Consider the following 13,965-nt stretch of genomic DNA (forward strand, 5'->3'; position numbering starts at 1 on the left):
AGCTGAGAATGGCAAAGCATACGCCAGCCTAGGGAGTAGCTTTGCCACTCGTCAGATAAATGCCTCATTTCTTTTCTCTGCCACAGGTGGAGAGGTGCAGCAGAGAGTTCAGTCTGTGTGCAGAGCTTCTGGGGGAAGGAGAAAAATCCAGAGTGAAGGGCAGGCGGCGGGGGGGGGGGCTGCTGGACATAATGCACCCTGTTGTGTGGATTCCGCTATTTTTCCCGAGAGCTGCCATGAGCTGTTGGGCTTCTGAAGCTCTCTGTGTGTCCTTGCACTGGGAAGGTGCATTCTGGGATCTTAACTAGCAAGAGGTTCTGGTTCGCACCATGTGAATGTGCCTCCAAGAGGGAGGAAACAGCTGTTTGGTGGTGTGTGAGTGTCCCCCAGCACAAATGAACGTTCCATGCGGTCAAGCAGTCTCTTTCTGCTTGCCTCAGTCAGATGTGCAGGACCCTGGAGCCAACTGGGAGCAGAAGGTGAGGGTGGGGTCATTGATGGCTGCTAGTCATGATGGTGATGGGAGCTCTCTGTCTTCGAAAGGGGTCTGCTTTCGAATGCAGTTGCTTGGGAGCAGCCATTGCAGGGGGCTCGGGGCTTCCCAGAGGCATCTGGCTGGCCATTGTGCTGAGTAGGATGCTGAGCATGATGGTTTTGATGATGACCAACATGATTAGCCTTTCTAGACCACCTTATTTATTTATTTTATGTGTACCCGCCTTTCTGTCGAGCAATGGCAATCAAGGCAGCTTACAGAAACAGTTAACATTCATTAAGGACACACACCTTTGCATGTTGAGACAGAGAGAAGGCCTACAACTCCCAGCATGCCCCAGCCAGCCCTGCTGGAGCATGCTGGCTGAGGTGTACTGGGAGTTGTAGGCCTTTTTTCTGTCTAAACTTGCAAAGGATTGTGCCTTAAAACAATAAAATAATACATTAAGGGTGCAGTCCTATGGGTTGCACCCTCAGTGCTTGTATGCCCCTGAACGTGGAGGCTTATGGCCAACCTGTGCAGGGCAGGGGAGCAGCGGAGGCGATCTTCACCTCCCTGCCCTTCAACCCTGCATTTTCGCCAGATGAGCTTTCTGCCCCTCTAGCAAAAGCATTTCGGAAGAGGTGGGAAGGAACCTGGCAGAGGCTTAGGATAGCTTGTATCCTGGCCTCCCCAGTCTCCTCCCCTCCCTGCCCACTGAAACGCCTCCTTTCCCCCCTCTCCAAGGTCATGTTCCCAACCTTGGAGAGGTAGCCGGCATAGTTCTTTCCATCCTGGCTGCAAGGGGGTGGGGTCAGAGCTGCGATTCCCAGCTCTGAGCTGGGAAACTGAACTATCCTATGGCCCCTCAGATGCTGTCTAGGGGCTGTAGGACTGCTCCCTAAAATACAATAAGAACATAACAATTACAGAAAAACTATCATTAAAAACAGTGCCCAACCCAACGGACCCACTTACAAATTAAAGAGCTTCTTAAATAAAGTGGGCTTTGCCTGCAGTCAGAAGGCTAGCAGAGAGGAAGCAAATCTAGCCTCCCTTGGCAGGGAGTTCCACAGCCTGGGAGCGGCCACCGAAAAGGCCCTCTCTCAGGTCGCCACTAAAGGCGCCTCTGATGGTTGTAGTCTCAAAAGCAGGGCCTCTCCAGAAGATCTTAAGGACCAGGCAGGCTCGTAGGGGAAAAGGCAGTCTTTCAAGTGGCCTGGTCCTAAGCCATATAGGGCTGTATGGGTCATAACCAACACTTTGAATTCTGCCTGGAAACAGACCAGTAGCTAGTGAAGCTGCTATAACAAGGGAGTCGTGTCCTCCCTGCAATCAGCCCTGGTCAGCAGCCTGGCTGCAGCATTGTGGACCAGCTGAAGTGTCCAAAGAGTTTTCAAAGGTAGGCCCACAAAGAGTGCATTACAGGAGTCCAAACGCCATCCAGGTGGTGTACATTAATTTCAAACAATACAACCTTGTAACAATAAAAACAAGAACATTAAAAATACTTACAAGGTAACAATAAAAACAAGAACATTAAAAATAGTAAGAACTACACATTTTAAAAGGATTTCTAAAGGCCAAGAGAGTGGGGCCCAATCGTCGTTCCTGAGGGAGCGCATTCCGTAGTTTGGGGGCAGCCCAGGAGGGAGTCCTTTCACGCGTGGCCAGCAAATGGGCCTCTGCGGGTCTCTGCGTCCTCCAAAGGGCCTCTCCTGTAGATCTTAAATCTCGCGGTGGTTCATAGCGAGACAGGCAGCCCCTGAGATAGCCAGATCCTACACCGTTTAGGGCTTTGAAGTTTTAAATCAGCACCTTGAAATATGCCTGGAAAGCAATGGGCAACCAGCACAGGTCTTTCAGGGCAGGTGGAATATGGACCATTGGCCTGGTCCAGCAGAACTCTTGCTATGACCAGAGCCAAGGAATGGGATGGACCCTAGAGTAGCACTTTCACAGACCTTCAGACCAGCCTTCCCCAACCTGGTGCCCTCCAGATGTGTCAGCCTACACATCTGGAGGGCATCAGGTTGGAGAGGGCTGCTTCAGGTGCCACTCAGAATCCTCCAAAATACCTCGTGCCTTTCAAATGTCATCCACGAAGCAGCTGTGGGGATCGGGCTCTTAGTCTAACAACATCTGAGAGACAGACGTTCGTTTTGGTTTTTAAATTTGTGTATTGTATGTACATTTCCCCGGAGGGAAGACGGCAGGCTGCATGGGAAGGCAGCGAGGGAATTGAGCTACCAAACTAGGAAGGGCACTCTCTTGCCGGCATCCCCCATGGAAAGTTATTTGGGGCGTCTTGTTGTTTAATAATGAAACTAGCACTTTTTTTTCTAAGATAACTGATCCTTGGCACAACTGTATGCTTATGGGCTTTACAGTCTCAATTTCATTTTTACAAGGCTGATGAGCCTATTAGGCCTTGCGTTCATTGTTAGAACTTTCTCTCCCCTTTGATCAGAATCCATTTTTGTTAAAAAGAAAAATTGGCACAGTCATCATGTTGTACTGGAAAGAGTCTGTCTTTTGCTGAAATATTTCTCTACTGCCCCTCCCACTCCAGAAGGATCTAATTTACCTCACAAACAAACCCACAGCATGTTTTCTCCCCCATCACAGTGACAGTTTGCTGTCTCCAAACTTTCAACTGCCTGCATTGCTATTATCTCCCTGACAAAATGCGAGGCAATTTAGGAAAGATTTGGGGGAGAAAAAAGTGCCATTGCCCACTCAGTGGATGGACAGATTGGGCCTGGGCCTTTCAGAAACCTCAGGAAAACACAAAAGGAAACTGAACCCAACAAGAGACAACAACAGTCTGTACTGGGATTTGTGCTCTTAGTAGTGTGCCATCGCAGCCTGGGTCTGTGGATATGTGAGCATTTTAATGGTTTGTTACCTTTGCCCTCGATATGGGCTGATAGTGGCTTTTAAGTGGCAACTCTGCTGGTAGGCAATGGATGTCTCACTCTTTCTTGGCGGAAAGGCAGGGTTCTGTTTTTTCCTATAGGCATATGTGAGAAATGGTACGATTACTGGACCAATGAAGAAGACCCATTTATGACTGAAATGTGTTCAGTGTTTGTTATATCTAAGTATTTTCATGCTTATATGCTTTAGAGAAGCATTATTATTTAATATTATGGAAGTAGCAATCCTTTAGGATTGTGCCCTTAACAAACGTACATACCGCTTAACATATTTAAAAAATATCTCTATGAGGCATGAAGCTGCTTGCTTTTAATTAGTGTGGCTATAAAATTGTTATATGTATTTGTAAAGTGTTTGCAGAATTCATTCGTTTATGTGATACTAAATTTCCCAACTTGATTGTTGATCCCTCCAGAAACCCCTCCACTCAGCTCTCCATTCTTGTTTGTTCCATCATTTCGATTGATTAAAGAGCTGAGCACCTTCTGGTTGGCAGCCTGGTATCTTTGCACATCTTTGTAGTAGGAGGTATTGATTCCCTTGGAAGGGGATGGGAGAACACCCAATTCTGATTCCCTCAGCAAAACAAAAAGATCATTTGCAAGATTGTCTGGGGGTCAAAAGAGCTCCTCTCAATCACCAAATAGTTTCTCACCTTTTCCTTCTACTGATAAAAGTTATTTTTTCAACAGATGATTGAGAGACGCCTCGATGGAGGTGTTTGGGTTGCTTATTCACAACAGTCCTTTGAGAGTCGGCTAGTTTCCAGTAATGAACAGCCCTACACCTCTGGGAAATTCACAACAAGGTGGGGGGAGAACAACAGTTTCCTCCCGATTGTTGACCCCAGCAGTGTCAGCTTCGGGTTTTGAGGGGCTCCTGGGCAAGACACTCTCAAAGCCACACCTCCCAGTCCCCAATGAGCACCAACACCATTGTCATTGGCAGCTGCTCATCCTCTTCTGTGAGAGTAGTTCCTGGTTCAGCAGCTTGGGACCTCAATCTTTGAGGAAGCGCCTCTCCCTATATTTGTCTGCCCAAGAACTGAGATCTGTTGGAGGGGCCCTCCACCAGTATGAGACAGACACTATGGTGGGACGTGGGAGAGGGCCTTCTCTGCTGTGGCACCCCAGTTGTGGAATGCCCTCCCCTTGGAGGCCTGATAGGCGCAGACATTGGTCTTGTTTCGGCACCAGGTAAAAACGTGGCCTTTTACCAAAGCCTTTGAGGGCTAAATGCATTGTTTTAACTGTTTTAATGTTTTAGATTTTAACTGGTTTTAGCTTGTTTAATATGTTTTTAGGTGTTTAAACTATTTATTGTTTTATACTGTTTACACTGATTTTATCTGTATGCTGCCCTGAGATCTTAATGATATAGGGTGGGATAGAAATGATTCAAATAAATAAATAAAGGGATAAGGCCGGGAATGGGGAGAAGTCGGGTCAGAGCAGAACACGGCTGAGGAAAGTTGCATTGCACAGGCAGTTAATAAACCCTTACTCACCTTGCCAAGTTGTGGAAGTTAGTGGTTCAAGACACCCAAAGATTTGGGTAACAACACATCTTCCTCACCGTTTCTGCCGTCTGCTTGCTTGCAAAAGAGACAGCTGGAGAGTGAGCAGGCAGTGGCAGCTACTGCTGTGCCTTCCCACCACCGCTGTTTGTTGGCTTGTTTGCTCAGAGCCCTCTGAGGCGGCAATGGGGAAGAGGAGGAGCGGGGGGGGGGCTTGTCAAGGAGCCTCCAACAAGGTGTGGGCCCTCAGCAGGTGCTTGACGCCAGCCCTGAACCCCAGCATCTGACATTTGGAGAGCATGCTGTCCCTGAATGTGGAGGTTCTGTCTAGCTAAAAGGGCAGATTGGAGGAGCTGCCGTGGACAGGGCTGGGAGAAGCGTCTGTACAGGGGAGCCAGCGGGCGCTGTGGCGGGCTCCGTTTGGCAGGATGGCGCGCCTGCTTTTGATGACGCTGTGTGCCTCTGCAGTGCCCCTGAAGCACCATGAAGCGGAATCCGGGCTGAAGCATTATAAATGCGTTGCTGGTGTTCAGCCACATATTAAACGCTCAATGAATGAAAAGTCATTAGGGTGGATATTAGCTAAAGGAAGTGAGGTTTACGGTCCAGAGGATGAAACAGAAACTGAGAAATCTGCTGCTAATGCTAGCAACACCTGCATAATTCATGCTTTTATTGCAAGAGGCATTAATATTCTTTCCCTTAATATACTGAGTTCAGTCTGCTCAGCTGAGTTAAGTGCAGGGTGTTGTATTCACAGATGGGAAGGTCAAGTGAGATGGCCCTGGCCTTAAACCTTTCACCCATTACTGTAACAAGAGTTTTCCAGAGCAGGCAGGTTTATAAGCATTTGGCCTTAAGAGATGGGAAATGTGCTTGCTCCCATATCTGTGTCTTCCGGAGAGTAAGGGGGGCTTTGAGATCAACATAAGAACAAGGATGGGAAATGCTATTTTTGTGGGAGTTTGTGTGATCAGTATCAGATCTCAAGGCTTTCAAACTGGGTCATGTGTGTGTGTGTGTGTGTGAGAGAGAGAGAGAGAGAGACAGAGAGAGAGAGAGAGAGAGAGACAGAGAGAGAGAGAGAATATTTGCATTGAAAAATGCATGGCTTCATTAACTGGTGTTTATTTTAATATCATCTGCCTTAAGTTTAGCTATCTCCTTGCTTCTAAGCATCTGAATCTGTATTAAATAAAAAGAGCGCCTTGCAAGATACCTCTCTTCAATAGATTTCAAGGGTGCCCATGTCCTGGGGGCCTGGCATCCAGACTCTGGGCAGGTTCACACAATCACAGAGGGACAATCAGTCACAGTGGTTTATTTTCCCTCCCTGTGTGTGCCAGTTGCAAGCCACTTAATTAACAGATTTACCCTCGCCAGGCACAGGTTGTCGTGATGACCAAACCTGGAAAGGGTGGGTAGGTGGGGTGGTTTACAAACCACCTTGAAACCCTAGAACGAGCAGTGCAAACCTGGTCACTGACTTCTGCTTAGCTTCAGAATAGCAGCTGTAGCATTGCACCTGCACAACGTAGGCTAGGCTAGTAGAGCACAGCTTCTGTTCCTTATTTTCAGCAATCCCCATCAGTTGCTTCTTCTGACCTTGACACATGACCACTTTGCTGCACTGCCCAGCTAAACACACATTTGTGCTTCCTGATTGGAAAGTGATAACCTGGAGGCTGTTTCTTCCCTTCCATTCATTTCCCCTCTCACAATAGCAACAGGTTCATCCGCTACCATGTAGTTAAGAAATTGCTGTGGAAACCCCCCTCGCCCAACACCCTTCCGTGGAGATGCCTACCATGGGGTGGGGAGATGAAGTTCAGATTTAGGGTACCGCTCGAAAAGTCTGAATGTAGATCCTGTAGTGTGCTTGCAAATTAAGCTCATTTACTCTGAATAAATGTGAGCAAAATATATGCACTTTACTGGGCACTTGGTTTGAATTTTCTCAGTGCAGAAATAGCAATGGTGAAACTGAGTGCCCCAGCTCCCCCTTTTTTAAAAACATTCTACAAATCTTGGTTCTTGTTTGGTCATTCACATGGACCTCAGAGATAAGCCACCTACAAGAACAAACTGGTGTGGATGTGAAGAACATTCAAAGTCCTGGTGACTGATATGTGGAGGGAGTGAGAGATTGAGAGAGAGATGGCTGTCTCCCACAGAAAATGCTCTGAAAGCTATTTAGCATGCTAGATTTTGAATGGCAAAAAGCTGGTGTTTTTCTGCTTTAATGGGAAATGTTTCCATTCCAGCTTTGCCTTCAAAAGGCTGTTTCTTTTATTTGCAGAGCTCTTGCTCTCTTTTTCTTTCTTTCCTCTCTTCCTCCAGCAAACGTAGCTGTTACACAGCCCTCACAAGAATAGCTCTGGCAGGTCTGAACAGCAGCTCTGTAATTGAGCTTTAATAAACCCTCATCAGTGTATTTCAGTCCCCTTGGCGCTTTAATGCTTCAATGGGTCCCCTTCTGCTTTGCTGCCATTGTCCTGCAACTTTGAGCTTCAGCTAATAATGACTTGTCTACCTGGCTTCCCACCTCATAATAGGCAGGAGGCTGAGCCAAGCTGCAGAGGAATTATTGTTCTCATTTGCTCCACAAAGCTGGAAATAGGGGAGTTGGGTTAATTGTTTACTGTTCCCGTTCAGATTCTGACATTGATTTAGCCTCTGCCTTCTGCAGCCAAGAGCACTCCTATCGCTGTAATTATGTGTATGTTTCTCACCATCGACAGGGCTAATGAATCGAAGCCGGTGCTACGTTTAAAGAGGACGGGCACCTGTTATGCCACCTTAGGCTCTTCCTTGACCAGTCAATCACACCGGCCGCCAAAAGGCTTTCTTTCCGCCCAGGCTGGAGATCATTTCCAGAAGAGCTTCGTTCTTCTTTAAAAGCAGGGTTTGCCCTGCAGGGAAATACTCACTGTTCAGTACAGGGAAGGCTAAAAGCAGGATGGATTTCACCCCATGGGTAAATTTTGTCTTCCGAGTCGCTTACTCCAGCAGCCATGTCTGCCCTGTCCATTTTTTCCCCTCTTTCCTTTAAGAAGCAGTATGGAGTTCAAACCAGTCTTTATCGGGTTAATTGCTTTTGGAAGAGAAGGCTGGTGCTTTCTTTGTCATTGGTTTATGTCCATGTTGATTAGGCATTGTACATGTTGATTAGGCATTTTTACAGGTGCAGAAACAAGCACACCGCAGGCAGTACCAAAATCAATCCAGTCTCCTCCCTCCGCCCCTTGCCATGCTGCTGCAAATCCCCAATTTGCTTCCTTCCTGCTTTTCTCTCCAGATGTTCTTGACAACTTTATGGCTCAAGCCCAAACTGCTTGCTTTCCAGTCTCCTTGCCCTTCCAAACCCAGATTGGGCAAACCAGTTTCACAAACTCCACCTGCCTGACTAGCCAGCCAAAAAAAAAGAGACTAGGAAGGCAAAAAGAAAGAAAAAGAAAAAGCGATCTGTTCCATGGATTGCCCACTGATTAACCTCCATGGATAGTAACTAACTATACCGAAAGGAGGCTCTCCATAGAAGGATAAGATTGCCACCTTTTTAACTACCCCCTGTTCCTGTGTCTTTAGCAGTAGTTTTATCTGCGGACATTAGCAGGCGGTCTCCTTATCTCCACACTATGAAAAAAATCATCTGTGGACAGACACGTGGGTATGCCCCTTTTATACATCTGTTCTGTACTGCTCTCGGCAAGGGATAAGATGTTGTTGTTGTTAGAATCAGCACCACCCTACTACTATACACATTGGTATGCTACACTTCCTCTGGCGAGTTAAAGAATGTGTACTGGTCAAAATGGGGGTTAGGGACTCCCATTTTATCCTCACAACAACCCTGTGAGGTAGGTTAGGCTCAGAGAGAGTCACTGGCCCAAAATGGGTGAGGGTCTGAACTCTGCCTTCCCTAATCAAAGTCCACCAACTTAGCCAAGACACCAAACTGGCATGTAGTCCACTGGCAGGTGGGGTTCATAGGACCATTGGAAGCTGCCTGATACCGAGTCAGACCCTGGGGCCATCTAGCCCAGTGTTGCTGACACTGACTGGCAGCAGCAGCTCTGCAGGGTTTCAGGCAGAGGGTTTCAGGCAGAGGTTTTCCCAGCTCTACCTGGAGATGCTGCCGGGGATCGAACCTGGGACCTTGTGCTCGAAAACCCAGGGCTCTGCTGCTGAGCTTCAGCCCTTTATGCAGGCCAGCTGCTACAGGGTCATTGTGGAAACCTCTCTTCTCAGTCTGGAGAGTGAAGGCAAAGGTGCCCTTGCCCCTTTCCAAGAAAAGAACATGAAATACACCCAAAGTCTAGTTTTCCTTCCTCTTGTCGGTTCTCTCTGTTTGCTTGTTTTGCAGGATTGCTGACATGGCTCTCCTGAACTGCGCTCACGGTTGAATTTTATTAGCCAAATCTCAGCCCCCTGCAGAGTGTGTCTGGAAGCCTTGTTTTTTTTATGGTCCCCTGCTTCACCTCAATATGTGTGGAATGGTCCCGAAAGCCTCCACTGAGGCATTTATTTTTTTAGAAAAAATAAAATTCAGCCCCCCAGAATTGTTTGGGGTTAGCAGCCTGTCGCAGGAGAACTTCCAGAGGGGCATGTTAGGTCTGTTGCAGCGTGAATGGCAGAAGGCCTTGTGCTGTGGCACCTTTAAAGACTAACGGATTCATGGTGGCAGAAGCTATTGTGGGCCAGGTAGAACTGGCGGTTAGGGTAAGTCTGGAGAGACACCCCTGCCATATGCGGCCCTCTTCAGCTTGGGTATGTATGTCTTGTTTCTGCCTGCTTTGGACTGCGGAGAGAGGGAGGTGTTGTTGTTGTTGTTATTGTTTAAATTTCTTCCATGCCTTTCTAAAAGGAAAAGAATCAAAGTGACTTACGATAGAACTGAAACACAGAAAATTTAACACAGGTGCATCAATTATCTATTAAAATACAACCACCCCTTAAAGCGACTAAAACATCAGTGATGACCATAAACAATTCAACCAATGCATTAAACAGCCCATCTCGTGCCATCAAATGCCTGGGAATAGAGAAAGTCCTTAACGTGGCACTGAAAAGATGACAATATTGGTGCTAGGTGGGTCTCACATGGGGAGAGCATTCTGCAGTGGGGGCGGGCACCATTGAGAAGGCCCCCTCCCTTGTTGCCATCTCCAAACCTCCCTCAGGGGAGGCAGTCCAAGGAGAGCCTCAGATGTTGATTGTAAGGTACAAGTAGGTTCATAACAGGAGAGGTGCTTGGTCAGATCTTTTGGTCCTGAGCCATATAAAGCTTTATAGGTTTGAACCAGCACCTTAAACTGAGCTTGGAAATGTTCAGGCAACGGGTGCAAACCTATTGTGTGCCTGCTGGAATATGTGGCTGGCTGGGCTGTATTTAGCCTGGTGAGACAAACACTGATATTGTACCCTGGCTCTACTTTGTCACTTTCTTTCCTTTGCAGAATGCTGGCCTGGAATATGAGGCGGATGCTATCACAAAGACCCCATTGCCTCCTGCCTGCTGGCCCACTTCAGCCGCAGGGTCTGGCTTTCAGGGCATCCCAGACCTCTCCTCTGGCTTCTACAAGCTTCCACCCCCTATGGAAGGTCAAACACCTTGGCGGCCCTGGTGCCATGCGAATCCGCGCTTGCCTTGGATCTTCTTCCATTTGAAGAAGGGATTGCCGTTGAGGTGCTCTTGAGAGGAGGGGAGTACCTGCTGGTGGCGAAGGATGAACTCCATCACTGGGGGTGTTCTTGTTGGCCTTACAACTGTGTCTGTCACCCTGGACTTTAGCCTGCACAGCAGCCTGATGGCCTGGCCACTGGGCCACAATTTGACTCTGAATCACAGCTTGCCAGCGTCAGATCCTCTGAATGCCTCTGTGGGGGCAGATGTCTCTCAGACGTCCATCAGGGAGAAGAACTGGCCAGCCCTTCTCATCCTGATCATCATCCTACTGACCATCGGAGGGAACATTTTGGTCATCATGGCCGTCTCCTTGGAGAAGAAGCTCCAAAATGCCACCAACTACTTCCTGATGTCCTTGGCGGTGGCGGACATGCTGGTGGGCATTTTAGTCATGCCCATCTCTCTCATCACCATCCTGTACGGTAAGTCACTTGCCTTTGCTCAGTTCAAGCTGATCAAGGGAGAGGACGCCACCCTTGTCGACATTGGTAGGGAACTGGGCAGAGATTTTGTGCCCCTTCTTTCTCCTGCGCTGGTTTCTGTGTAAAGGGCAGATTAAGGCCTGGGCTATGCATGCAATAGCATGGAGGATGCGGCATTTTGTTTCACAGTGCCCCTGATGAAGGTCTGAACTGAAAGACACTGGGCCTAACACATTGTGGTTTTGGTGCCCCTCTCCTCTTATTCCCGCACTGGTGCCTCCCCTCCTCTTCTTCTCTATGCATGCAGCAGAATGAGGTGGTGGAAAGCTGAGGCGGTAGAATGGGCTGCACCACTTCAGGCTGTGCAGGAAGGAGGTGCTTTGGGGGAGGTAGGAATGGTTTTCTGTGGGGAAATGCCCCGTAAATAGATAACAGGGCAGCTAGCCCAGACTGTGCTAGTTTTCTACTTACAGGAAGACTTGGGGTGGGGGTGGGTTTTTCTCCCCATAGGGGAACATTACGTTCCAATATGTAATCCCCCCTCCCCCCCCCTGCACAAACACACACAGCTGATTCTACCACACAGCTGATGGGATTATTTAGTGACAGTGCCTCCTGTTAGAAAGGCAATTAGCAGAGAAAAAAAGCAAAAAGGCAAAACAGGATGAGCGTTTACCAGTCCCACATGCACACCGGCTATCTTAGAATGAAAGGAGACCACGCCCTTCGCTGGCGAAGAAGAGGCGCAATGGTTTCACTCACAAATGAAATGATCTTGCACAGAAATGCGGGGACAGCATAGAGTTTCAAAAAGAAGTTTGTTCAGTCTATTTTGTGTTCCATTACACGGGCAAGAGTGAGAGCAAGCGCATGCACCCCCAGCACAAGTCGGCGGGGGGGGGGAGGGGGGAGCAACAGGGAGAAATCACAGGAAACGACGCTGACTGGAATGGCTTTTAAATTCACAGAGAATTTTAGGAGAGATGTGTGTGCTTTTAATGTGTCTGTAGAAAACCCCATGTTGCCTTTTGACCTTCTGTGCTGATTGGTGCTGCCCCCCGGCTTTCCGAGGAACGGCAGCAGATATGGCTGCTCTGGTGGTTGAATCCTGCAGGGGGCGCTGTCCCACGGGACTGTCCATAGTTTTGTGGTCCACACGGTCTATGTTTTGCATGCCGAAGGTCCCTGGTTCGATTCCCAGCTGAAGGCAGTTCAGCAGCAGAGCTAAGAAATGGCCTGCCTATCCCCCTAAATGGTTCTGTGAGACTTCGGAGGGCTGCTCCCAGCCAGAACAGGCAATATTGGGCCAACAGCTTGACTAAGTGCAGAACAATGTCATAATTCTGTGTGTCTGTGTCCCGGGATACCTCAGTGGGCCCCAACGGGGCAGCCTCTCCACGAATTCCAGCGCTCCTGGCCTCATGGTGGAATTCACTCTCCTCCCCCCAATATACCTCCTTTGACAGGATGTCACCTTGACTGATGTTGCCCTGTTCTGACCACCCACCAGAGCCCTCCCACCCCAGGACTCTTTTGGCCAGGATCTGCACCAAACTGGGTTCCCACACACACTGCACAACTTTGAACGAGCGTACACAGCACGCTGCACAACTTCTCTAAGCAAGGCTGCTCCCCCAGTGCCCCCTGGTCCTCCGCTTTGAAATTGAGGGGAGTTTCAGATGTTGGCCTTCCAGATGGTCTGGGCATTTGCTGCTCAAAGAAAAGACTTTTAAAATCCCAGGCAAACTCCGTTGCCTGTGCATGTACGTGTGTGTGCATGTGTATTGTGTGTGTGCGTGCACATGCATGCATGTGCGTCTACCTGCTGTGGCTCTTTGGAGCCCAGCCTCTGCTGCAACAACCCACACTTCTCTCTGGGGAGTACATGGCAGGCTCACGGAACCTGGATGTTGCTTGAGTCCCCTGCTGTTCCTGAGAATGCCGCTCCAGGAAGGAACACCAAAGCTCCTGCCCACACCAGGATTATAAAAGCCGTATAAATGCATGAGCCACATACAGCAAATGACACGTACCCCTTGGTGACCTTTATTTATCTTTGCAAATGTCATTCTCCCTTTCCGTAAATGCACTTACCCCCAAACAATTCATGGACAGTCAGTGGCGGAAGGGTAGTGGTAAATTTTGAAGTGTGCACCTCATGACAGTCCCCGTGGCTGTGCCCCCAAGGCGAGGCCAAAAATGCAGGCAGCTGTGTCGATCCAGGTCAACAAACCAGTTCTAGCATTTTCATCTCCTCCGGGAGCAGGGCTTTTGTAAAGCGAATGGGTCTGAATTGCTCATTCATGACCAAGCCATCCCAAAATACTTTGCATGACATCAGGGACAACGCACAACTCTATATTGTTGCTGGGAAAATCCGTTTCCCTTCTAGCTACCATGAGGATTGCAGCTAAGCTCAGAGGGAACGAGGAACTCTGAAGGGGGTGGCAGGTGACGTCCGTGTCCCGGCTAATAAGGCTGTGCTGGCACTGCCTCCTGCCGGGCCCTGGATTCACTGCACTGCTGGCCAGGGCGGAGGCAGGCAGGGGTCGGCTGGTTGGGGGTGGGGCACCTGGCCAGGCTTTGGCCTGGGCCCCCGATTCATGCTGCCACCTGCTGTGCACAGTTCGTGCGGGTTGTGGTTTTGTATCTCTGCTCAAATCTTGGGTGCAATCTCCGATGGCCTGCCTACGTGAGAGGAGAGGGGCTGCTTGGGAGGCCCAGGGTTTTGCCCTGGTAGCTCCCTCCACAAATCGTAGATGTCTGGAGGCCATCTGGAAATCAAGTGGGAAGGGAAAGCAGCACTAGGGTGGCCATTTCCAGATGACAAAGAAAAAAAGGGGACACGTGTTGCTAAAGAAAAGAGGGCAAAAGAGGCCACAGGGCTGCACAAGAATGGCTGATTTGTATGTATGGATGCAAA

The 13,965-nt window shown here is 48.8% G+C and overlaps 1 protein-coding gene across 2 annotated transcripts in view; it reads left to right on the top strand.

Annotated features, from left to right (window-relative positions):
- HTR2C (5-hydroxytryptamine receptor 2C) overlaps positions 1-13,965 on the top strand; it is a 266,622-nt gene that overhangs the window by 221,261 nt on the left and 31,396 nt on the right. For both annotated transcript variants that reach the window (XM_084813545.1, XM_084813546.1), the window contains exon 2: positions 10,391-11,042. In XM_084813545.1, the coding sequence (XP_084669671.1) occupies positions 10,661-11,042 (382 nt within the window). In that variant the 5' untranslated portion in view covers positions 10,391-10,660. The remainder of the gene's footprint in view (positions 1-10,390; positions 11,043-13,965) is intronic.

The sequence above is a fragment of the Heloderma suspectum genome, chromosome 9 (assembly GCF_057233095.1).
Source record: "Heloderma suspectum isolate Gila_16-S chromosome 9, 16-S_ref, whole genome shotgun sequence".
In the NCBI taxonomy this organism is placed as follows: Eukaryota; Metazoa; Chordata; class Lepidosauria; order Squamata; family Helodermatidae; genus Heloderma; species Heloderma suspectum.